This window comes from Carassius carassius, chromosome 35 (genome assembly GCF_963082965.1).
Source record: "Carassius carassius chromosome 35, fCarCar2.1, whole genome shotgun sequence".
In the NCBI taxonomy this organism is placed as follows: Eukaryota; Metazoa; Chordata; class Actinopteri; order Cypriniformes; family Cyprinidae; genus Carassius; species Carassius carassius.
This window is the reverse complement of record NC_081789.1, coordinates 13765234-13791174: the sequence shown is the minus strand read 5'-3', so window position 1 is coordinate 13791174 and position 25941 is coordinate 13765234. Positions and strand designations below refer to the sequence as shown.

Genomic DNA, 25941 nt, shown 5'->3' with positions numbered 1-25941 from the left:
GTGACGGGTCACATATGTGTTGCATTGAGGCAAATGGTGGTAACACCAGATACTGACTGGTTTTTGGCCTAAGGCACACCTGTGCAATAATCATGCTGTCTAATCAGCATCTTGATATGCCACACCAGTGAGGTGGATGGATTATCTTGGAAAAAGGAGAGGTGCTCGAAGCTGCGCGAGCCTGTGGCGGGGCGAATGGCTATATAAGCAGGCAAATCACCATAGGAAATCAGATGTCACTCCTTCAGCGATGACTTCACTGGATCCCAACCCGATGCCTTCGCAGGAACGAGCTCTCACCGTCAAAGAGGCACTGCAGCGGATCAGCTGAGACCGCCTGCAGCGCTGGCACTCTCGAAGACAGCTGCTCTTCAGCGCCGATCTCGGGCGGCCCGCTTCTCGCTTCCGGCCGCTTCTCACCGCTCTAAAAGAGAGACAAAGTGCAGACAAAGTGGCCTTTTTCGACGCCCCAGTCTCTCCATCCGGTCTCTTCGGGCCAGCCGTAGAAGGTTTCACAGAGCGCTTCACTGCAGCACAGAAGTCGTCCCAGGCCTTGTTACACTTCCTGCCCAAGCGCTCCAGTTGCCTCAGGGCTGTGCCGACTCAGCACCAGAGCAAGCCTGTCCCTTCTACCCCCCAGACGGTGCCCCCTAAGGAGCAGCACCCAGCTCACCCCGCCAAGCGCGTTAAACCGCCTAGGCGTCAGGGCCCCCGGCAAAGGATTGTGCTGGACCCGACACCCTCTAAATCCTCCTGATCGTTGGGGAAGAAAGAGGAAGGGGCAAAGTCCCGCCGAGGCCAGACCACCCCAGAAGCTCTATCGCCTGCCTTCTATGCGACCTGGGCCCACCGTTGTTGCGTCCATGAAAAGCGCTGTTATTATGGCGAACACAATAAATATTTCACATTTTCAAAAAGCACCAAAGGGTCTTCGGCCTCAAAGCAATGCCTCTCGTGTTGGATCGTAAATGCTATAACTTTATGTTACTCCTCCATGGGCCCAAGTAAGAGCCCACTCCACTAGAGGGATGGCCTCTTCTTGGGCCTGGTCTAGTGGTGTCTCCATCAAGGACATTTGTGAGGCGGACGGCTCACAGGCTCGCGCAGCTTCACAGCGCTGTCATTGGTTTAAAAAAGTTTACAGATTAAAACATCTAGTCATAGCTGGGGGTGTGGCGATTGCGGAGTAGGCGTGGGGGAAAACACTGCGAACATCGTGTGTATCTGAATGACAAAAATGCACATATTGAGCGCTCATTCCCAGAGACGCGTAGAACAATTAGAACAACAGAGTCTCTTTTAACTTTAATATTCATATACACAAGTCCATATCGATACTTGATTAATTTTACAGCCCTAATATAGATGTATTCATTCAAAAATAGCCAAATTCCATGACGTTTTTTTTCTTTATACAGCAAGTTCTATTTTTGACTGGATTCCGCAATTCAATCGTTTCGCAAACACAGACGGGGTGAATTTATGAATGAAAGTGTAAAAGTTCTGACACAAAACTAAGTTGTTAAGTGTCCACATTCTTTTTTAAGTGGGTAAACGGGTTTATGTTCGACACTAGGCTAACGTTACATAGTTTTGCTTAAAGGAGCTATGTGGAGGTTTTTACTTAAAAAAAATCTTTAAGATAGAGTTTTCATTTGTACATGTATGAGCCAACCATGATGTAAAAAAAAGAATGACACCTCGACTGTCCACCACGGTTGCCTCTATCAGCCAGTAGGCTCAATTGTGTGTGGAGGAGTCGGGCCCGAATTGGCACGAAAATTCACAAAATGTGACGTCATGCGCGTTCTCGTCTACTTGGGCTTACAACCGTACGGCACGCCAGCCATTATAGTAAGCAGCAGCAATAGTGTTTTCAAATGGACTCTGCGGATGGAAAGAAGCGACCAGCCTCCAGCACAATTCAGACACCCACGGACACTCCTCGTAAGTAAAAAAAAAAAATAGAGCGTGCGCACTGAGAACGAGCATGAGACTGGCTGCAGTTCCTCTAACGGCCACTGGTTTCAGTAACGGTTAGAAATTTCAGAACCTACGCAATGCTCCTTTAAGGTAGAATGATAAGGCTAATTTTATATACATGCCACTTTCTGAAACAACCTTACACAGTTTTGATAGCGTTAATAATGAACACAATTTTAACGTAGCCTGCCTGTGATGAATGCCGACTGCACACATACACATGCTTAGTCTTGGGATTTCCACAACTTCCCTTGATCATCCTCACAACTTATTTCTTGTAGCCATTTTGTCATCATTTCCAGTTCTGTATGTTTATTAGGAAGGATGTAGAACTTCAATTCATAATTTGTTAGTTTATTGGAGGTACAGAAAACGACACAACGACTCTTCGGCATGATTGTCCCGTGTATTTCATTTGGCGCCAATGCAATGTTTTCCCCCACGGGCTAAATTCACATCACGTGACGGGGCGTTCCCGGGGGCGTTCCGAGACCAACCGTCTGTATCTATGGCAGTGCAGATGCACTGCGTTATTGAAAAAAGGCTTCAGTATCGAGGAAAAAAGGAGCTTTTCCCCATACGCAGTACTCGTTCCGTATCTCAGGGAACTGAGGTTTCGTTCATAACCGAGTACACTTCTTGAGCATCAGTGCCCGGTTGCATAAAGCACCTTAAGTGTAATTTTCCCTTAAGATCGCCCTTAAGTTTCCCCTTACACTTATGGGTGTTGCATAAAATACCCCTTAAATGTTACTTTAGGGTTTCTTTAGGTGAAATGTCATAAACCCTTAGAATTTCTCTTAAGTATCCCTTAAACCACATTAAGTGTTGCATAAAGCCCCTTAACTGTCATTTTCCTAAGTATAACATAAGGTTTGGAAAATGTCAACTTAAGTGTTACACAAAAGTCTTCTACAAGACATGGCCGGCCCCTTTATATGTAAAAAATATTTACATTTATGCATTTATTCACATATAAACATTGATCAATTACATTCAGCACATAATTAGCACAAACGTGACACTCAAGAACATATTTATTTTCCATAATATTTTATTCCTGTATTTTCCTACATATTACCTGGAGATGACTTGAAAAAACACATAAACCACATATTGTTGAAATCGTGATTTTATTGTGTTTACAATTCTGCTTTTTATTCAGCTTATAAGTCCGGTTTGGACTTTCTGCGCAAAAGCGTCTCCAGCTTCGAGTATGAATGAAACACACACATTGCATGAGAGTTTAGTGCTTTAATTTTTCACAAAGTTTTGGATACGAATAAAATGTCATGCATAAACTATCTTGTCTCTTTGCATTTAAATATGTATTTATTCACACAAAAAAACTGAAAACCTCTACATGGACAGAAATTATGAGAGATCTTTATTTGTTGTCCAAAGATGAATAAATGTCTTGTGGGTTTGAACTGACACAAAGTTAAGTAGTTGATTTTTTTTTTTTTGAATTTTCAGTTTTGAGTGAATTATCAATTTGAGTTTCTGTCTCGTCTGGTCCTTCTCTTTCATATTTGGTTTTCTTTTTTTGTTTTCCTTATCCATGTTATATTGTTTTGTTTGGAAACCTACACCGCTATATGCATTTGCAAATAACGTGACCATGGCAACAGTCGATTTTTTTAACGGCAAAACCTGGGTCGTTGTTGTGAAGCTTAATGGTTTCCCTTTGTTAAGGGAAGTGTTTAAGGGATTATCTGCTACACCCTTAAATAATTACCTTAGGTAAGGGAAAATTAGGCCTTAAGTCTCATAGTTAAGGGAAAAAAATTAAGATGCTTTATGCAACCTGGCACAGATCATTATATAAGATTGTTTTCTGAAGGAAAATCATCAGAAACTGAATACTGGAGTACTGGCTTCTGTTTTTTTTCTTAAAAAGGACACTACTACTACTACTTTTTATCTATAATTTATTTCTAAAACCAAAAATCTAAAATTTTTGTACTACATGTTTCAACCACCTGGGGAAATCCCAAACCCCTGCAAGCAATTCCAGAGTGGGTGAGGTAGAGGTACTCTTTGCTGATAAGACCATCTTATCAAATCCTTTATCACAGTGACTTTCAAAGTCATTGGAGCGATGCCAATGTCAGATACAACCCTCTGACCAACAATCCACAGAGAGCACATCATATTAGCATCTGCCACAACACAATAAACAGACATGTGCTCACATTTACACCTTTAACCTGAACTACTGTCAGCTCCAAAAGTATCACACAGCGCTCACCTACCTGAAACACCTACGACCCCTGCTAACTAAATAATTAGACTCAGAGTTTCTTTCACGGTGTGAACCCTTTAGCCAGAGCTCTCACTGTCAGAGGAACTTCTCATGAGGGGCACTGTGCAAATAAATTACGCAGGTAATGAATAGAGCTATCCTTGAGCCTGGAATGAACCGAGGATGTATGTTAAACAGAATGGACCCTATGTGCCACTTAATTTACTGATGTGTAAGCGTGATCAAAATGAAGTTATTAATCAGGATAAATTGAATTAAACATGGAAAAATGTAAAATGAAGCATGGAAATCTCAATTACCTTGTGAAAACTTCTGAAGTAAGCTGCTTTTTCATCTGGATATTTTTCCAATCGGCGTGGTCCTTTACTGGATGCCTTCTTGAATACAAGCCAGCATCTTCTGAAGATCTGTTACAGGAAGAAACATACTTATTTACCGAAATGTTTAATTTTTTTTTGGACACAAAAAACAATAAAAAAATAAAATAATAATCACAGTCTATATATATATATATATATATATATATATATATATATAAATTATAATAAAAATCTGATTAGATTAAAAATAACTTAAATACATGCTGCTTAATAAAATTGAATTGCAATTAATCACAATCTATATTTGGAGATAAACTGGATTTTTAAAAAAAGTCTTTATATAAATGTATGTTATATATATTTATAAATCTTAAATTATCTAAATACAGAATGAATTTTATATATAATATTATACATAATATACATATTATTATTTATATATAATATACAATTAAAAAGTTAAAATTCACTTTCAATTAAAGAAAACGAAGCCACAAACATAATGCCAGGCATTATTGACATCTACCAGCTTGGATACAATATTGAAAACATTTTCCAATAAAACACTTTGCCTAAACTTTCTTATGTAACACAATATACAGTTGAGCCATGAAACACATGAAAGAACCTCTAAATCTCAGTGCCACTCTCATTTCAATGTCCATTTGTCTGAGTTTGCCCCCTGCGTACTATTTAAAGAAATGAAGGTCTAAAATTCTGTCAGAAACATTCCTCCCAGCAACGTCTGAGACTTTCACCGATTAAACACTCACATTCCCCTGACAGCCTTTCAAGGTCAACGGAAAAGAGAGAGTGTGAGAGAATGTGCACAATCTCTATAAAAATATATTTTTTTATTTAAATACTCAAACACACACTCATTTCAATCCATTTCCCTGGACACTTGTGTTTATTATCTTACACTGCCCAAAAACAGACCCAGTTCTCTCCCTAAATGGCATGGGGGAAACCATAGCTTTGACCAATCAATAACCCAGCAGTTCAAACTTTCATAATTAACAAATGAGGTTTGAATGGCCTTTTCTTAGCAGGACCATCCACATCTGTTTAATATCTCTGATTTATTTGCATAATAAAACATCACGCGTTACAGAATGGAAGACGATTCTTCTAATGTAGCTGAATATTTTACGATGGATATTTACCGAGGTTTAAGAGTCCACCTGGATCAGTGCCACTGTTTGTTATCTTTAATATAGAACTTTAATGGTACCTCGAGTCTGGTTTTGAAAAAGAAATTCTGCATACCTATATTGTGTGTTGTGCCGAGGAGCATAATGCAACCCGAGCACACTTAAAAACCCAGCATGCTTTTAAGGTTAGGAGGATTCATTTACAGAATCCTGCTGCAGGCAACCAGTGCTCATTTGTTGATGTATGAGTATTCCTGTCGGGATTCATATACATGAGCAAGATTAATTTGTTTACTCCACTGATGTAGTGCATGGGAAAAGAACAATGCTTTATTTGGCACTCAACATAATTGATCTGGTTGAATTCCTGTACGCACACCTGGTGCGCCTGATACCTGCTATGTGTGTCGAGCCAAAAGGTTACATGCAAAATAGCTCCATTTCATCCACATTGTAGCAAATGGGAAAATCAGGAACTCTGTAAAAAAATTATTTTGCAGTTTAGTCATTTCAATTTATTTTGTAAAGTTGAATTAACTTGCCGTTTATGAATTTTTTCATTAAACTTAATATTTTAAAAAGTTCGTAAATTGACAAAACTAGCAATTTGCCCGCTCAACTTTTTTTTTTTTTTTTTTTTTTTTGAATCAATTTAATAACAATATCATGTCACTTTAATTAACATCACTTATCGTGAGATCTCGTGAAGACTTGCAGAAAGATGACGTTCATCAGCCTTCTTGGTGAGTTTCTCTAAAGAGTTTGAAGTGTTCTCAAACCAACAGATTTGGTACGGAAATGTTTGTATTTATTGGTATTAATTGAGCCCAGTCATAGGCAGAAATATCAGGGGGGTCGGGGGGGACAGGACCCACCCCCATCTGAGGGTTGTCCCCAGGGATGTAGTGGAGGCTAAAATTCGGAAATAGCGTTTACCCACCTCCAAAGTGCGTTTATCCACCTCTAAATTGAGTTTATCCACCTCTAAATAGCCTACAGTTCCTATGACATTTTAAATTAAGCTTATGTCATTTTAGTTTCATATTGTTCATTATTAGTTTCATAGGTTGTTTGTTGTTAAAGATGAAGTCTTTCATATTGCGCTGCAACTTGTCAGTGTTGACCAATTGCTCGGGTGTTGCCAGTAGTAGTTGGAATTTCGGATCATTTTACTGACTCGGATCTTTGAGTCTCGTTCAGCAAAATGAACTAATCTTTTCTTTTCCCGTCTCTATGGGACTGACAGGAAGAATAAAAGACTCGGACCTCACCTGTCGATTCAGAACCCATATGTTGTGTAATGAGCATTTGCGGTCAACACAAAATGAACGAATCACTCTCTGAGACAACACGGTAGTCCTGAGTCATATTAAAGTTTCATTCAAAATGAACGACACGCAACAGAGTGCATCAAGATTCAAAAATGAATCCGGCAATTAATAATAATAATAATAATAATAATAATAACAATAATAATAACGTTCATTATTTTTAATAGAAATCATCACTCATACAGCAGCCATTCATCTCATCTCCGGTTTATTTGTGTTTGTATACATACAGTATCCACGATCTGCCAGGGCTATAGTCCAGCACATTTGAAGAGATAATAATTTTAATAAAATTTCTCTCCTCTAATTGATTCGCGTCAGCTATAACATCAGTGCAATATCATTAGTTTGTAAAGTTGTCAATCATCTCATGTGAACCACGCGACCAAAAGGATGTCCTTCTGTCTGTGTCATTGCAGTCTATGTCATTGATAAAATATATGAAAGACAAAAGTAAAAAAATATTTGATTCCAGCTTGTTAAATGTGAATATGTTCTAGTGTCTTCTCTCCTCTGTGACAGTCGACTGAATATCTTTGAGTTGTGGACAAAACGAGATATTTGAGGACCATTCCTAGGCATTTGGGGAAACACTGATCCATATTTTTCTGACATATTATAGACCAAACAACAAACCGATTAATTGAGAAAATATTCAACAGATTAATCGACTATGAAAATAATCCAAAATCCCTAATAATTACGTACAAGTGCATTGCATTGGAACCCCTGGATATAAGCCTCCCTCTCTATTCCTCTTTAAAAAAAAAATTGTTCTCTCTCTTTTGTCATTTAGTAAACTTTATAGATTTCAACCTTATTATTCCTTCTTGAGTCTCTTTAACAAGAACTTAGATTAATGTATGAATTGAATAGTGATTGTGTGACCTATATGAGGGAACAACCACTGATACCCTTAGTAGTAATATTAAATGATAGCCTATAGCGATGTCATCAGGATACACATACACCGGTAGGCAGTGGCCCACCTTACCGTGACCACGATGTGGTCACTCAGAATTTATAGTTTACCCACCTCTTTTTTTACCACTACACCTCTGGTTGTCCCCCCTAAAAATATTATTAAAAACCACGCTGTGAATTGTAAATAACGTTTTATACTTTAAAGGTCCCATGACATGGATTATTTCCTTTTCTTTAAATGCTTTTTAATGTTTCCTTAGGTGTACTTATATTATTAGTATGATTTTTACATTAAAAATTTAGAAATAAAAAGCATTTTTATTAGCCCTCTGGCTTGAATGCTCTGTTTGAAGGGGCGTTTCTGTTGTGAGACTCAATATATAATATATATATATATATATATATATATATATATATATATATATATATACTATTACAGCTGTCGAGATTAACAAATCATGGATTTGTTGATTATATAATTATTTTTTCGATCTTTTCCCATCACATGAAAGGCTGCAGTGATGAGCAGCATTGAGTAGACAGAGTCTGTTTATCGCGTGAATGCAGTGATCTCGTCATTATTGCAACACGTTTTCTCTCACAAAATGCTTTCACCACAACTAACAGCAAACACATGAATGCACCACATGAATACAGTAAGAGCTCCGTTGTGCAGCATAACAGCGTCATTCATTGTAACGGCAGTTTGGGCAAGTGTGCAGATATACTCGCGATGTGTGAGAGCTCCGAAAAAAAGGGAGCATTGTTTGATCGCTCTCCGTAGTTAAATCACAATTTAAATAACAGATTTGTTTCATGCTACTAAGAGAAACAACGTGAAGTTGATCGTTTAGTCACTGGCTTGATTCACTGATGCATAAACATTATTAAACGATTTAGAAAGAAAGTCTGTGTGAACTTGAATAATTAGCTACACATCAGAAATCACTGATCACAGATCAGGCATTAATGAACACTGTTACTCACTGTTTGTGTCGGTGCTGTCAAATCCATATCATAAAAGTCTGTTTGTAACGCCTGTGCTGACATTGCGACTGAATTATTTGTAAATATTTGGGCGGGCAAAGCAGAGAAAGGGGAGGTAACAATTCTCCTTACAACGTCACAAAGAGGAGATTCAAGATCAGCCCGTTTGAGCTTCCATTTTCTCAAAGGCAGAGAAAGATAGCAAAATTTCGATTTACACTGATTAAAATTTCTAGAAACTTGGGGACCATATACAGGCTAGGGGAACTCATATTAATGTTAAAAAACCTCAGAAAGTGAAATTTTCATGTCATAGGGCCTTTAAATAACTTTGTAAGCAGTAAAACAACACGAATGCAAATGGGGGGAAAAACGGGTTTTAAGTTTAGAAACATTTTGAGTCTCCCCCTCCTTTGCCTCACAGTGCTTTCCTCTTCTGGTCCAAATGCTTTCCTCTTTTACATCACCTCAGTGTTGCCAATTCCACGGTTTCTCTGCAGAAATGGGCTACTTTGAAGGGGCCATATGATGCAATTTCAATTTTTCCTTGCTCTTTGGAGAGTTACAAGCTCTTCATGATGTGGGAAGATTTGCATAATGCCGCCCAAATGTTGACACAAAGAAAGAAGGTGTAACTTTTATTGTTGCTGTTGCTGCTGCCACCATGTTGAAGAGACACTGTGTGTTTCACTGTGAAAGTGTTTGGCCTTCCAAAAGAGGACACAACTAGAAATCAGTGGTTAAGTTGTTTTTACTATACTGTTCCGGAACAGTTTAACCCAAATATTCTAACGCATTCTCATCCCAAGGCGTCATATACTGACACTCTTGACATTTCGTCAACATCCTACGCATATGGCACCCTCTAGCGTCAATATGAGACACAGATTATGGGTTAAGGTTAGGGTTAGGGTTAGGGTTAGGGTTAGACCGCTAGGAGGCGCCTTCTGGCCCATTTTTATTTGCTTCTAATATTGACGCTAGAGGGTGCCATGTGCGTAGGATGTTGACGAAATGTCAAGAGTGTCAGTATATGACGCCTTGGGATGAGAACGGGCTGAATATTCAGATGTGTGCAGCGCATTATATGGAGTATGAAGACTGTTTCCTAGAAGAGTAGCCTACAATGCCGGTGTCTGTTTCTATAAAGTGGGGTAATTCCAACTTTGCAAGGAAAGTCTATAAGTAAAAAAAGTGACATGAGATTCAGCCAAGTATGGTAACCCATACTCAGAATTTGTGCTCTGCATTTAACCCATCCAAAATGCACACACACAAACCATGAACACAAACCCGGAGCAGTAGGCAGCCATTTATGCTGCGGCGCCCGGGGAGCAGTTGGGGTTTCGGTGCCTTGCTCAAGGGCACCTAAGTCGTGGTGTTGTCGGCCCGAGACTTGAACCAACAACCCTAGGGTTAGGAGTCAAGCTCTCTAACCACTAGGCCACGATTTCCCCTACTTGCACTTCTGACTTACAGTCTGTAAGTACGTTTTTCATATTTAAAGAATTTACCACTGATGATTCAAACGTGAGTCTTGAGCAGTGCAGAGTTGCGCTTGTTTGTTGTTTCTCTGATCACAAATGCAGACATGGTTTTATGTTTACGCGGCGCGATATGCAAAGCAACGTGTAAAAAGAAAGTATAGTTCATCATAATCAGTAATTACTGTATGTCCCCACTGGATGCAACAAATGCCTTGTTTATAATAGGTTTTATTGTTTTTATTGTGGAAAATAGTGTTTTTTTTTTTTTCTTAAACCGCATAAACAAATTGCATTACGCCAAATACAAAAAATTATGTTCTCTTTAGCAACGTTATATGACCCCTTTAAACACTGTTGCCTTGGGTTGTTTTTCATGCCTGCGGGTTAAAGCGAGCCTAATAACACGTGCAAATTTTACCAGAGGAATCCCGCCAAAAAACGTGTATTTTGTGATTTTGTTTTACTGGGGAATCCCCCTTGAAACGCGATTGTGGAAACTTTTGGGCTAGTTTTGAGTAGCAACTGGGCGGGTTTTGTTGTGAAAACCTGGCAACCCTGCATCACCTACACACACACACACACACACACACACACACACACACACACAAGTCCGGTGAGAACAAAGTCAATAGTTGTGGAACTCGGCTGTCAAGGCTATTTTATTCACTGCTTGAAGTTGTCAAATTGGTATGGTCTCCCTGTTGCACTATTAGTAGTAAGGTTTTCTTCAGTGTAAACTTTTCCTTAAAAGTAAAATTTTAGCTGTATTATTTGTGTCCCCTTCAAAAATTGCTTTCAAGAAATGTAAATGTTTATTGCCCCTCCAAACTGAATTTGCAAAAATCATTCTTGAATCTTATTGAAAACCTATGAATTGTGAATCAAACCGATTCGCTGTCTACCCAAAGATTCACAGTCCTATTACTTGCCATTTATTCATAATTATTTGTGAAATTGAACAGCAAATTCTAGGTAAAAGTGGCTTCACACTAAATCCTACCATTTTTTCAGTGTACATTCACTGGCTGTAAGGCTAACTAACCATTTTATTTGAACAGATTGCATAATATATCATGTATTATCAGTGTTGGAGAGTAACTAGTTACATGTATTGGAGTTACATAATTTACAAAATAAATGTAACTGTAATCTAAATTTCAGTTACAGTACTTATGAAAATGTTAATGATAAGAAGGGGAATACATCTGAATATTTTCTCTCTGTGTGTGTGTGTGTGTGTGTGTGTTTGAGAGAGAGAGAAAATATTCAGATATATCCCCCTTGTAATCACTACCATTTTCATAAGTACTGTAACTAAGAGAGCAAGAGAGAGAGAGAGAGAGAGAGATTTAATTGATTTCTTTCCCAATTTGGATTCATTACTCTATTTTCAGGAGTTTAGGACACATGCTTATTTGATAACTTATCGATTACTATTTTATTTCCTACATGGGTTCATATGCTTTGTTTTTTAAGATTGACTGTTTTTTTTTCAAGGCATTGCTAGATGTCAGTATTTCATATCATAGGTAAGATAAAAAATATTTTGATTTTAAAAACAGTATCATACCTAATAAACTATTTATTGTTATAATTTTAAATCAGTATTTAACCTCAGAATGATCTCAGTGTAAAAAAAAAAAAAAAGAGGTGCTACAATCTGAATTTATGGTACCTGTGCTTTAAATTTAAATAATTATAATCTTAATTCAAGTAATGAAGGGTTTTGAAAGTCTGACAGTAATCAGTGTTGAGTACTACTAACCTTACCTTCTTTAAATGTATGAAAATGAATAACAGTTGAAAACATTCATCAGAAATATAATAAAAATGTAATCCGTTACATTTCTTTAATAAAGTAATTTAAATAGTGACACTACTTATTACATTTTAAATATGGTAACTTGTCATCTGTAACCTATTAAATTTCCAAAGTAGCCTTCCCAACACTGTGTATTAGGTTGGTAAAAAGTTTTTTTTGTTGTTTTTTTGTTTTTTCTTCTAATGGGCAAAAAAATGGTGTAGGATTTACTTCATTTTCACTCAGAAATTGCTACATTTCACAAATAAATACAAATAAATGAATTAAATATGAACTTAGCAAAAACACACAAATAGAATTTTCTTATATAAAAACACATTTACAATTTATTTATTTATTTACAGTGATGCTTTTTTGATATTTTTATTTATAAAGAATTATAGGAAAACATCTAAGACCAAGCTTATATAATTACTGTACCTGAAACTTATGAACTTTATTATGTCTCCTAAGTAAGAAAATTTTCCTTTTGGTTGATCTGTATCAAGGGTTTGACCATGTAGCAAAAGCTACACTATACTTCATTGTGCACTTCCCTATCTTTCAGTTTCACAACAATACGAAAAGTCCCGTAACCTATTCAGAACAGGAACTTCTAAGGCAATGAATAAAAAATTTCCCACACTTGGCTCACAAAGCCTGAACACAGCCAGAGTGTTTGCAAACTGAACTAGTTCTATATCTTATGCTATATATGTTCTCATTCTCAGCAGCATTTTAGATTAAAAAAAATAAAAACAAACTCAGATGTAGGTAGTTTGTTTTGTCACTTTGCATGTATTTCTGAAATTGTGCCAGTAAAGCTGGTGCCAATTTTTCTTCAAGTTCATCTGAACACCATTCCATAGAATTGACTTGCATTTTTTCCCAAAAAGCTGCTGATTTTCTGCTAAAATCTAAATAGGCACCCACTGAATTTTTTTTATTTTTTTTTTAAGGTTGAAATTGGCAAGTAAATGCAACTTGAGTGTGTAATAGCTTTATATAAATGCTAATTCTGTCCATGGCATTTAATTCTTTTCATGGTATTATCCCCAAATAAACACACTACTCTTACCCAATTTTCACTTTACGCAACCATGGCCAAAGTCATCAAGCCTAACTATGACTGACATAAATGAATTTGCAATCAGCCTCCCTCTTTCTCCATCACTTAGTGCAGCTCAATAGACGGCAGGAGTTACGGGCGGACAGTATCTCTGCGAGCTCTCTGATTGCATACTGAAATTTCAAAGGCTGATTAATGAACAAACCTTCCGTCTCTGGAGTGGATTGTTCAATTATGAATCAGGATGCAATGTACTCTCCAAACCGTCAAAATTATACATACACGCATAAGGACTCTTCAGTGGAAACTAAGCCAGGTAAATTTAGCCACTTCATTAAGAATCAGCCATAAATAGTGTTTACAAAAATTCTGCAGAGTTTGATAAGGATTGATGCATGCCATATATAACATTTAATAGAGCACTTTAATCCCAGTAGATATTTTTAGAGGATTCTCAGAGGAAAACACTGCTTAAATTACTAGGCTGAAACAAGCCAAAAGGGCTGTTATGGATGAATTGCCTACGTCCTATGTCATCCGCTGGAACACAACTCTCTCGTTTACATGGATAGGACATGTATACGGAAACTAGAGATTACAGTTTATATAGTTTTAAATATTGATATTATTCTTACACAAACGCATTGATTCACTTTAGAAGGCCTTTATTAACCTCCCGGAGCCACGTGGAGAACTTTTAATGATTGATAGATGCACTTCATTGGACTTTAAAATCTCGACTAAGGATGCACAATCTTCTCTGAACGTTATCAGAATCAGTGGATAAAGGCTTAAAGTGACATGAAAACTTTAACATTTAAAAGTTCTAATGATATTTTCACGTTTACCGGCACTACAGTCTCAGAACAAATTACGCACTTTAGTTTAAAACTCAAAGAATAAAGGCAGTTACTTCTCGTTTACTCTTCTTTGAATTTTCGGTATATATTATTGTATGTATCACATTAATCCATGTCATCACGTTCATGATCAGATGTACCGCTTTATCAGCACCCTTATTTGCGCATATTTACAGGGTTTCTGCAGGATTTTTAAGCTCAAATTGAAGACCTTTTTAAGATCTGCACAAACAAAATGAATACCATATGAGCGGGATTGGGCAATGTCTTTAGTACCATATTAAACTGTAAAATTACTGTAAAAAGCATAATTTACAGTTCAGATACAAGTTTTCACAAAAACAAAACGTTTTATAAAATGCTAAATTTTACATTGCAGCCTTTAAACCATTTTTAAGAAAATGGATGAGTCAGAAGTATTAATTATTATATTAATTTTAACAATTATTATCGATAAAATATTATATCATTAAATAATATGAATTAGGGATATATGAGATCTGCAAAATATGATATCTTTTATCATTTATTATCATTAATAAATGATATCGTTATCATTTTCGGGGATTTTATTATTAACAGTAATTAGAGTGTGTTATTGTGCTGATATCTTATTTCTAATTGTGCTAACAGCTGGCTCCTGAATTTCGTAAGTTCACAGCAAAATAATAGAAATTAATCATTTCCAACTAGTTCTATGGCCATTTTTACCTTTAAGCCCTTTTTTCTAAAAGTGTGCACCATCTTTTGAGTCAAATTCTTGCATTTGGGCTTTTACCAAGCAAATGAAATCAGTATCAACAAAATTGATCTTTGCAATGCAGAGGAAACACAGGACCGGCATTAGAAGTGTAATTTAGATGCATTTACACACTGTTTAATGCAGCTCTGAGGGACATGGAATACTTTAACTTTTAATACATAAATAATGTTTTGATATTTTAAACATAAAACATTGAAAACTGACGTTTGAAATTATTTATATAACACTGAGAATTATTTGGTGTACAAACAGTTTTCACTAAGAAATTGTTAGTACATTTTACAAAGAAACAAAGTAACACATTGAATTAAATGTGAAATATTTAAGCTGAAAGACTGAAATAGTAATTTCTTATAGGGATGCTTGATCATGATTTTCAATGGCTGATTCTGATACCGATTTTTTACAAGCAAACTGGCCGATTCAGATACTGATTTCCAATTTTTTTTTTTAATTTAGCAACAAACAAGAAAGAAGGAAAGTGTGCATAAACAAGATGTTTATTTGGTATTTAATAGGCCAAACTGGCATACGATAACCGTAACCATTTGAAATTAACAGTAACTGCACAGTAAGTAGCCTACATTTAATACCAAATAATGTTGGTGCGAATAAAACAAAGATGCAGTGTTTCATTCATCCAATTAAATTTTTATTTTACTTGAGCCAATGAAAAATAAATAACTTATTGTTTCAAGTAAAAAAATATAGATGTGAATCATTACCCTAAAATGTTTTAATTGGATGAATGAAACACTTTTTTTCAGTGTGCTACAGCAGATGATTTTTTTATCAAATTAAGTCTATGTAATTTTAAGGTAAAATAAAAATAATAATCCTAATGCAGAACTAACGTTTACTTCTGGCTTTTTAAACGTGTATGCAAGTTCCTCTTCAGGAACTCGAGCTGCGTCGAGCGCTTTTGGGGAATGCCTTTGGCAAGAACAACTCTGAATATTGTGTGCAATCAGTCCAACGGAAGAGCGTGACGTCACAGGTGGGGTGACGTAGCGACCAGGAAGCTATAAAAGCACGTGCCAGGCAGCTGGCTTCAGCTTCGCATCTTTCAGCAAGCGCTCTGTGTGTGCATGTTCAAAAGTCTGTCTTGTAAGTCTTATTTAGTGTTGTCTGTCTCAATAAAGCAACATAATGCCTAAGAGCAAAGCTAAGACCAGACATTTGAAGGGCGAAACCAAATCACGCTATAAATTGTGTTCCTCCCTGCCAACGTTACATCACGGCTGGGGATACACATGATTTATGCGTGGTTTGCCTGGGGTCGAAGCACGCTGAGTCGGCTCTCGAGGGAGCCGACTGTCCGCATTGTGAACGATTGCCGATGCGGACGCTTCGATCCCGGAGGGCCCCGCTTCTGCCAAGGCAGAGCGGCTGCTGCACTCGTGGGGTTCGCTGGTGGATCTGGCGGAGGGTATGGAGACGGGCCAGTCCTTATCTTCTTCCTCATCTGCCAGATCTGGCGCCCAAACCCTGGGTTCGGATGCACGCTCGTCGGTTTCTTCCCCACAGGACGGGGGTCGACACTCCACCTCTCTTCATCTGATGAGGTGGATGTGGCGACTGTTAGAAGGGATTCGCCACCCCTATCGCCCCAGTATGAGGAGCTGTTGGAGGTGGTTACTCGTGCAGTTGATAAATTAAAAATCAAGTGGCCTGCAGAGAAAAAATATGAACCTCAGAAAAAAAAAATTAGATGAGCGGTTTCTGCGGCCGAGACAGCCACCTCCAGCCCGGAGCCTTCCCTTTTTTCCCGACCTCCATGAAGAAATAGCAAGGTCGTGGAAACACCCCTATTCGATCCGTCTCTTCGGCCCCGACTCTCAGTATTACGGCAATGTCGTGGGGCTCGATGAGCGGGGGTACAGAGCAATGCCCCGGGTTGAGCAGACGCTTGCGAGCTATCTGTCACCCGGTTTGGCGTCGTCTCTGAAGGCTCCGGCCTTGCCCACAAAACCGTTAAAGACAACATCTTCGTTACTGGGCAAGGGCTATGTGGCAGCAGGTCAAGCGGGGGTGTGCCTGCACAGCTATGGCCGTCCTCCAAGCATATCAGGCTGACCTGCTGAGAGATGTAGACGAGGGAGAGGGGATCAAGTCCGACGATATTGCAGAGCTTAGGCGGACCGCTGATCTCTCCCTCAGCGCCACCAAAGAGACCGCTCGCGCGATTGGGCGGTCTATGGCAGCCTTGGTGGCCGCGGAGAGGCATTTATGGCTGACCCTGTCTCAGATAAGAGAGCGTGACAGGGTCTGCCTCCTGGACGCCCTGCTTCAAGCCTCGGGCCTGTTCGGCGACACAGTCAATACCGTCGTCGACAGGTTCCAGGAGGCACGCAAACAGGCGGCGACATTCCAGAGTTTCCTCCCTCATCGCTCTCGTGGGTTATCTGGGCGGGAGATAACGTCGCCACTCGTGCTCCCCCACGCAGAGACCGTGGGTCTAAGCGTCGCTCTGAGTCGGGGACTTTCAAAGCAAAATCAGATCTTCGTGCAATTATCAAAGCTAGGAAGTCCTCGACAAAGAGGTCCTGACGCCACAGGCGCAGTGACCATGAGGGTAGCCCCTAAGGGGGAAGAGCGGTGTCCACCTCATTATACGGTGCCCGTCTCACCCCAGTGCCCTCTGGAGGCCGGTCTGCCAACCCTGCCAGTGTTTCAGGGCGCAGCGGTCTCCCGCGAGTGTCACTCCCAGTTATGTCCGCCCGCGAGCGTAGCGGAGCTGGAAAACTCGCCACCCCTTCGGGGGCCTCTTACACCAGAGATCAGTCTCGAGAGACTGATTCCCTTAGTACAATATTTAGCAGCGTGGAAACTACTGCCAAATGTATCTCAATGGGTCCTGCACACAGTAGAAAGAGGCTATTGTATTCAGTTCGGCCGTCTACCACCGAGGTTCAATGGGGTTACACCGACAGTCGTCTGCCCCCAGCAGGCTCTGGTGATGGAACAAGAAGTGAATACCCTATTAAGGAAGGAGGCAATCGAGGTGGTCCCTTCTCTAGACAGGGAATCCGGCAGGTATTTCATAGTTCCAAAGAAGGATGGAGGGTTGCGTTTGATCTTAGACTTACGTCAATTAAACCTCTCAGTAATGTCACTGAAGTTCAAAATGCTCACTGTCAAACAGGTTGCAGCTCAAATCAGATCTGAGTACTGGTTTGTCACAATAGATCTCAAAGATGCATACTTCCACATATCCATCCTTCCACAACACAGGAAGTTTCTGAGGTTCACTTTTGGGGGCAAAGCCTACCAATATCGAGTACTTCCCTTCGGCCTCGCACTCTCACCCCGCACGTTCACGAAATATGTAGATGCGGCTCTGGTACCCCTCCGTATGCAGGGCATCCGCATTCTGAATTATATCGACGATTGGTTGATTTTAGCTCAGTCAGAGCAGATGGCAGTTCGACATCGAGGTGTCGTTCTCACCCACATGGGGGAGCTGGGTTTGAGACTGAACGCCAAGAAGAGTGTACTTTCTCCAGTTCAGAGAACCACGCGTTCGCGCCCCTTATACAAGCTGGTACACCAGATCCTCCTGTGGTCCCAGGGCAAACTCCTCTCGTTAAGAGCAGTGTAAATTCCTGGGAGATTGAATGTGGGAGCAGACATGCTGTCGATACAGGGGCCAAGGCCCGGGGAATGGATGCTTCACCCCGAGGTGGTGAAGCAGATATGGCAGATATTTGGCAAAGCTTAGGTGGACCTCTTCTCAACTCGAGAGACATTGCAATGTCCCCTCTGGTTCTCTCTAGTTCACCCAGCTCCACTGGGACTAGATGCCATGACACAGACTTGGCGAAGGCTTCGTCTGTACGCCTTTCCCCCCATCGCTCTGCTCCCGGGAGTTCTGGCGAGAGTACGCCGAGACGGGTTCCGTCTGTTACTAGAAGCCCCGTTCTGGCCGGGCCGAGTATGGTTCGCAGATCTGATCTCTCTCCTCAATGGCTCTCCATGGGAGATTCCAATCAGGACAAATCTACTCTATCAGGCGCAGGGCAAAATAATCCACCCTCGCCCGGAGCTGTGGAAGTTGTGGGTGTGGCCCCTGAGGGGGCACAATTCATAACTTCCGGTCTCTCAACTGAGGTTGTTGAGACCCTCCTCCAATCCAGAGCTCCCTCTACGAGGAAACTGTATGCCCTGAGGTGGAAACTCTTCACCTCATGGTGCAGAGACTGCCAGCTTGACCCTGTTAACTGCCCGGTTGATACAGTTCTGGAGTTTCTACAAGCTAGGCTCTCTGCAGGGTTAACTCACTCCACCCTAAAGGTGTATGTGGCGGCCATAGCTGCTTACCACGTCCCTTTCGCTGGTCAGTCAGTGGGTAGGCACCCCCTAGTTACACGTTTCCTCCGCGGTGCACTGAGGCTGAGACCTCCAGTACGGTCCCGTATTCCCCCGTGGGATTTGGTTGTGGTATTAGAGGCTCTCTGCAAAGTTCCATTTGAGCCAACACAAGACATCTCAGATAGACATCGGACGCTTAAAACTGCCCTGTTACTGGCGATTACGTCTCTAAAGAGAGTTGGAGACCTTCAGGCCCTCTCGGTGGCCCCTAACTACTTAGACTTTGCCCCTGGTATGGCCAAAGCATTCTTATACCCTCGAGTGGGTTATGTTCCTAAAGTTCCCTCTGTAACACCACAACCTATCATACTGCAGGCCTTCTGCCCTCCTCCCTTTCAGGAGCCAGACCAGGAGAAGCTAAATTGTATGTGTCCAGTGCAAGCACTGGACGCATACGTCCACAGAGCTGCCCTGTGGATAAAATCTGACCAATTGCTTGTTTGCTACGGTCCTACTAAAAAGGGTTCCCCTGCCTCTAAGCAGACCCTTAGCCGTTGGATAGTCGAGGCTATCAACGTCTCCTATGAGTCCTCTGGTCTTCCCCTTCCTTTGGGAGCCAAGGCTCACTCTATGCGGGGTATGGCTTCCTCTAAGGCCTTTCTAGCAGGTGTGTCCCTCTTGGACATCTGCAATGCTGCGGGATGGTCCATGCCCTCTACATTTGCCAGATTTTACAATCTTGATATGCAAGCCGCTCCTGGCTCTTCTGTCCTCTTGCCTTAGCTGTGCTCTTCGGATACACACTAGGCAGGGGTTTGGTAGTCTGGCAGCGTTGGCACATTGTTCCCCAAAAGCGCTCGACGCAGCTCGAGTTCCTGAAGAGGAACGTCCCTAGGTTACGAATGTAACCCTAGTTCCTCGAAGGAACTAGACGCTGCGTCGCAGAGACATACTCCCGGCACCCCTGCCGGCGCTTGCTTCCCTACTCGAAGCTGAAGCCAGCTGCGTGGCACGTGCTTTTATAGCTTCCTGGTCGCTACGTCACCCCGCCTGTGACGTCACGCTCTTCCATTGGACTGATTGCACACAATATTCAGAGTTGTTCTTGCAAAAGGCGTTCCTCAAAAGCGCTCGACGCAGCGTCTCGTTCCTTCGAGGAACTAGGGTTACATTCGTAACCTAGGGACGTTCTTAATTTACAAAAAAAAAAAAAACATTTCAGTTTTGTCAGAGTTTAGTCCGTTTCGTTTCTCATCCAACACGTGAGAAGTTGATCTGAACATCTCTTTACAGTCTACTCCTGTTCAGGGTGCGGACCGGTACAGTGTGCTCACGCAGCTTTGGTGCGCACAGGAAAGGGACTCTTATTAGTGCGCCAGTACACCAGCTGCTGATCGCTTCCTGCTATCTGTGCCTCAGACATGAAGCTCTGCATTTCCAGCGCTGAACGGCTGCCCGTGTCCTGCTCACAGATTTCGAAATACTTCCACACAAATGACATAGCGAACGATTGCAATGTAGTATGTGCACGCGGGTGCACTTCCGGAAAAATCGGCCGAAAAAAGAACAAAAACCTGCCAATTGCCGATTGCGTATTTTAAGCAAAAACCGGCTGCTTCTGATTTATGGCCGGTCAACCGGTGCATCCCTAATTTCTTATAATTACTCATACACCGATAACTTTTATTACAAAAAAAATTTTTTGCAACTGAAAAAAGTTGCAAAAGAGTAGCCATCAAACTATATAGGGCTTATATATAAAAAAAGAAACAAATCACGACACTTAAAATATGAGGCCCTAAACAGATGAATGCTACCATGACCCTGTAAGCATGCAGGAATATCTGTGTTTATGACATTGGCTCATCAAAAGACAATGTAGCTCAGTCAGAGAGAGATGACTGACCTTTTCATGTGCCAGTAAGATGATGTGAGCCACCTTGGAGGCTCCACTGTCTGACGTTTCACCTCTCTAATAAAATCTGTGTCTGCTGTGATCCAAACCACAAGCTGCTAGAGGAGGTTATCTGATTACTTAGAAAACACTGCAATCGTACTCACTCTACACCGAGGGAGGGCAGAGATGGAGAGAATCAACACTGCCGTAACTTGCTTGGTAACCTCAAACAGATCTGAACAAATCTGAATACATAGATTAAATAAACTGCACATTACTGCGTGACTTGTAAACAAAATTTAATAATCAGTTTTCAATGCAAATATTTGTAGAAAATTCCTTTCAGACAAGTCTAGATGAAAAAAACAACTAAACATATTCAGTGAAAGTATGTCTACAAAAACTGAAATGGGGCTCCAATATAATTATTTGTAATACATCTAATTTAATACGGTGAGGAATGAGGAATAAGGAGATGTAGGAGTAGCAGGAATAACAGTCTTTCATGAATAAACCAAAGGGTAACACAAGGCAGGCAGGAGACACACATAGCACCAATAGATGTATTACACTGGACAAAGGAACCATAGAACAGACAACACTTTGAATATTAAACTTAACAAGGGTAATAGACTAGACACACCTGAATCAAATGAGTACAAATAAGGGAGAAACTGGGTCACAGGGAGCACATGGGGACAGAAACACAACAAAACAGGAATACAAGTATGACAAAATTATTTTTGAAGGCTTTTTATTATTATTATTTTATTTATTAGTGTGGATTATGTTCACTGTTGCTCATGTCTTTTACGCTCAATTAGTCTGCATTTATTTGATTAAAAACACAGAAAAAAATAGAGTAATAGTGAAATTATTATAAGTTATTATTACTATTATTAATAATAGTAATTCAATTATTACTATTTAAAATAAACATTTTCTATTTGAATACACTTTAAAATATAATTTATCTGTGTGATGCAATGCTGAATTTTCAGCAGCCATTACTCCAGCCTTCAGAATCAGCAAATAGAAATATTTTGTAAAATTATGAATGTTTTTGCTCACACTGTTAATCAATTTAATTTCCTTGCTGAATAGAAGTATTACTTTCTTTAAAGCAAAAAACTGACTCCAAATTTTACCAGCAGTGTATATATTAATTTATTCATTTTAATGAGTTTTATGATGTATAAATGAACTTCTATAACACCCACATATGGACAAAAAACATTGCCACTTTATTAAGAACTAAAAAGCTCACAATCCCATCCACATACTGTACATAAACCATGTATGTTAGACAATACGTTATACATAATATGCAAATACAGTCACCTAAAATACAGGTCATCTGCAAAGGCACAGGAATCAGGAACACACATTAAAGCTATAAGAGAATAACTAAACACACACACACAAAGCAATTTCTGCTGATTTTGAGAAAACATGAAGAATGAAGTTGCAAGACTGATGAGCAGTGATGTTGTTTGGGAATATCTTTACACTGTGAGTACCGGTTTCCAAACAAGAAAATGGGCTCCTCTCGACATGATTGCCAAGCTGTTTGGGGACAGAGCTGTAGAGGATGCTATGATTTGATTTATTATCTGGACGGGCGGTTGCTAAGGCCATCATTACTGCAATCACATCCAAACTTCTGTTTGCATTCTGATAAAGCTTTTGTCTGAGTTTTACAACATATGAGATATCAGGGTTTTACATTAACGATTTTCTGGTACAAGCCTTATTTTGACAATAATATTGTATATTGTCATAATAAGGGCAAAATGTTTGACATGACGTGAGATATGCGGATCTGATCCTATTCGATATGAGTTTGAGGTTCACTTCACTTTATTAGAAAATTCAAAATAACATTGGATTTCTTTCAAAATGTTTTATGCTCCAGTGTTATTTTAAAATTGTTAATGTAATATAGTATTTAATCATTTTTGTATTAGCTTTTATTTTTATATTTTCAGTTTTAATTTTAGGCTTAGCAATTCTGTGCTTTTTTATAGTTCTATTTATTGGCAATTTATTTTTCAGTTTTTCATATTTTTTAATTATATATTTATTATAATTTTATATTATAAGTAGTTATGATTTTGATTATAATTTATAATTTATTTATTTTTATTTTTTTTACAGTATTGTGGATTTATTTTTTATTTATTTTTCATACAGTTTGGAACAATATGAGTGTGAGTAAAATTTATTTAGATTTTTTGGGTGAGCTGTCCCATTAAAGCTATTAGGCAGGTAAACTACTGGTTTTACTTTGCCTGTAAGATAATTATGTTGAAAAGTTTGATGTCCACTGCATGCTGATGTGTCTCAGGTGTAGGCATCATTTAATTTATTCATTTGCTTTGTGACAACAACTGCTCCAAGGAAAGTGAAACTTCTACCCCAGTTAATCATAGATTACACCATCTGAGGCATTCAGAAAGTGAAACACACCGTTGCCCCAGTAGGAAGTAATCACAGTGTAGCGCCGGCTCATTTCCCATGCACGGAAGCTCTTTAATAAAATATCCATGGGCTCCCACCCAAGTCCAGAAATCTAATATGGAGTTAATGACATACGCCAAAGTGGCACACACACCAGTGGCATGCGATCGACTTGTGAAATGAGGAGGCAAAGTCCCCTCTATGGTCTTTTTTTTTAGTCCAATATAAATTCCAGGTTAAATACTTGGAAAATGGAAAACCATTACACTTATAACAAGCAAATATAATATACTAAACGTCTAACCAAACCAACCAACCAAAGATTTTAAAGAAAAGTTTTTGGTGCGCTTTTGTTGTTGTTGTTACTAGTACTTAACTTTTGTTTGGCTATTATTAGTTTTATAATAATAATAATAATAATAATAATAATAACAACATTTTATTTGAGGTTGTGGTTCAATTTACTTTATTAGACAACTAACCACCTAAGTCAGTGGTTCTCAACCTTTTTTTTTTCCACTGGGCAGCACTATGGTCCAAGTTCAAGTCTCACCGGCCTCAAACCAACCAGATTTATAACATTATATAGCTTAATTATTATTATTATGATATGTAATCGATTACCTTTATTGAAATAAATAAATGAACCATTCTACTTACCATTAATAAAACACTTGATGCTGTGTGGAGCCGACCAATTTTGTGATTTCAGCTCGAAAAGGAATAACAGCACAATGAAGATGCGATTGTAAGTTGCAGTCTGTAAGATGCTCACGGAAGCGTGACTTGACACACGACATTGCAGAAAATGGGCATTTACAGAGAAGCCTATGTTGATCCAAATATGGAAAGCAAGTTCAAATTTAATAATGTGAGGTTCTCTACAGAGATGTTTTGCCACATTTCTGCAATTAAGGATGATTGTTGCGTAGTAGAATATGGGTGTTTCCTTTTGCCTGAAAATCTTCAAGTGAGTTGCGGTGGCAAACCGAAAGTATTTCCACTTTTCATTTTTTTTCTCCCTTAATAACAAATTTGTTCATTCTGATGCTCAATTTTACCGAACTAATGGCTGCAGATGACTATTTGAATTAAATTCTGCCAAAGTGCACACTTGTAAGTATTAAATGCATAACGTTTATTATGTGAGTACAGGTCTGCTCAGGTCTGAAAACAATATGTAAATCCAAATTATTATACATAAAAAACATTATAGCTTATATTTGTTTAGTACATTTTTAATTAATGTAAAAACTAAAAATATATTATAAAACTGAATTATTATTATTTATTTATTTTCTTAATTGTGTTCAGCATGGCTGAGAACCACTAACCTAAGTTAACCTTTGATTTTTATTGCAAGGGCAAAAACCACTAAAATGTTCCCTTTTGTGTTCCAGTGATATTTTAGCATAGTTTATATAATATTCTATTTTTTTATGATCCTTTATTTTAGCATTTCAAAATATTTTGCTTTAATATTTTTTTCTGTTCAGCTTTAGAAATGTTAGTACTTTGACTTAAACTTATTTTCATTTCAGTTAGTGGTGTATAATGGGTGTTTTTAGTCAAATGTCCAAGCATTTCCCAAGCTACATTCCAAGTTAAAGACATGCAAATGTAATATACTAAAAGTTCAACCAAATTAACCAGCAATGTTTTTTGCATAAATATTGTTCAGAAAGAAAGAAATGTTTCTTATACTTTTTATTACATTTTTATTACTCTTTCTTAATTCTATTTTTGAACAGCATTGCCTTTCCTACCTCCTATAGGAGAAAACACTGCTGACACAAACCCAAACACACACACACACACACATAGATCCACACACTTTCACGTATCAAAGAGACGCACATACACACAACCCAACAAGGTCATGCTGTGTCAGCATAGGGCTAATCCGAAGCCTAGCCTTTCAAAGATCTGCATGGATGATAACACTGCCAGAAAGAACCAGTGTCCAGCATAGCACAGGAGGGGCAGAGAGAGACATTCTTGGCTTATAGCATTAGCATAACACTCTATTTACTTATTCCTCTTGCACAAATTTGGTCCAGCAGAACACCTATGCTGCTTTCCCTGTTACTGCGGCCAACAGATCTGAGAGCTGCGGGAGGAAATGGAATTCAGGTGACATTCAGCAGGTGCTGATGACTCACAAACATTTGGGTTATCAGAGCCGCCACATCCCTGTTCGGTATCAGGAATAGAAAGTTCGGTAATACAGTTCATATATTCTGTCTATAGCGCTAAATATACTATAGAATTAAGCTGTTGTTATCAATGTCAAGGTATCTTCTTTAACGTCAGTCGCTTAATTTAAAG

General features: G+C 39.1%; 1 protein-coding gene across 3 annotated transcripts in view; it reads right to left on the bottom strand.

Annotated features, from left to right (window-relative positions):
• LOC132116014 (docking protein 6-like) overlaps nt 1–25941 on the bottom strand; it is an 87306-nt gene that overhangs the window by 47484 nt on the left and 13881 nt on the right. For all 3 annotated transcript variants that reach the window (XM_059524522.1, XM_059524523.1, XM_059524521.1), the window contains exon 2: nt 4549–4656. In XM_059524522.1, the coding sequence (XP_059380505.1) occupies nt 4549–4656 (108 nt within the window). The remainder of the gene's footprint in view (nt 1–4548; nt 4657–25941) is intronic.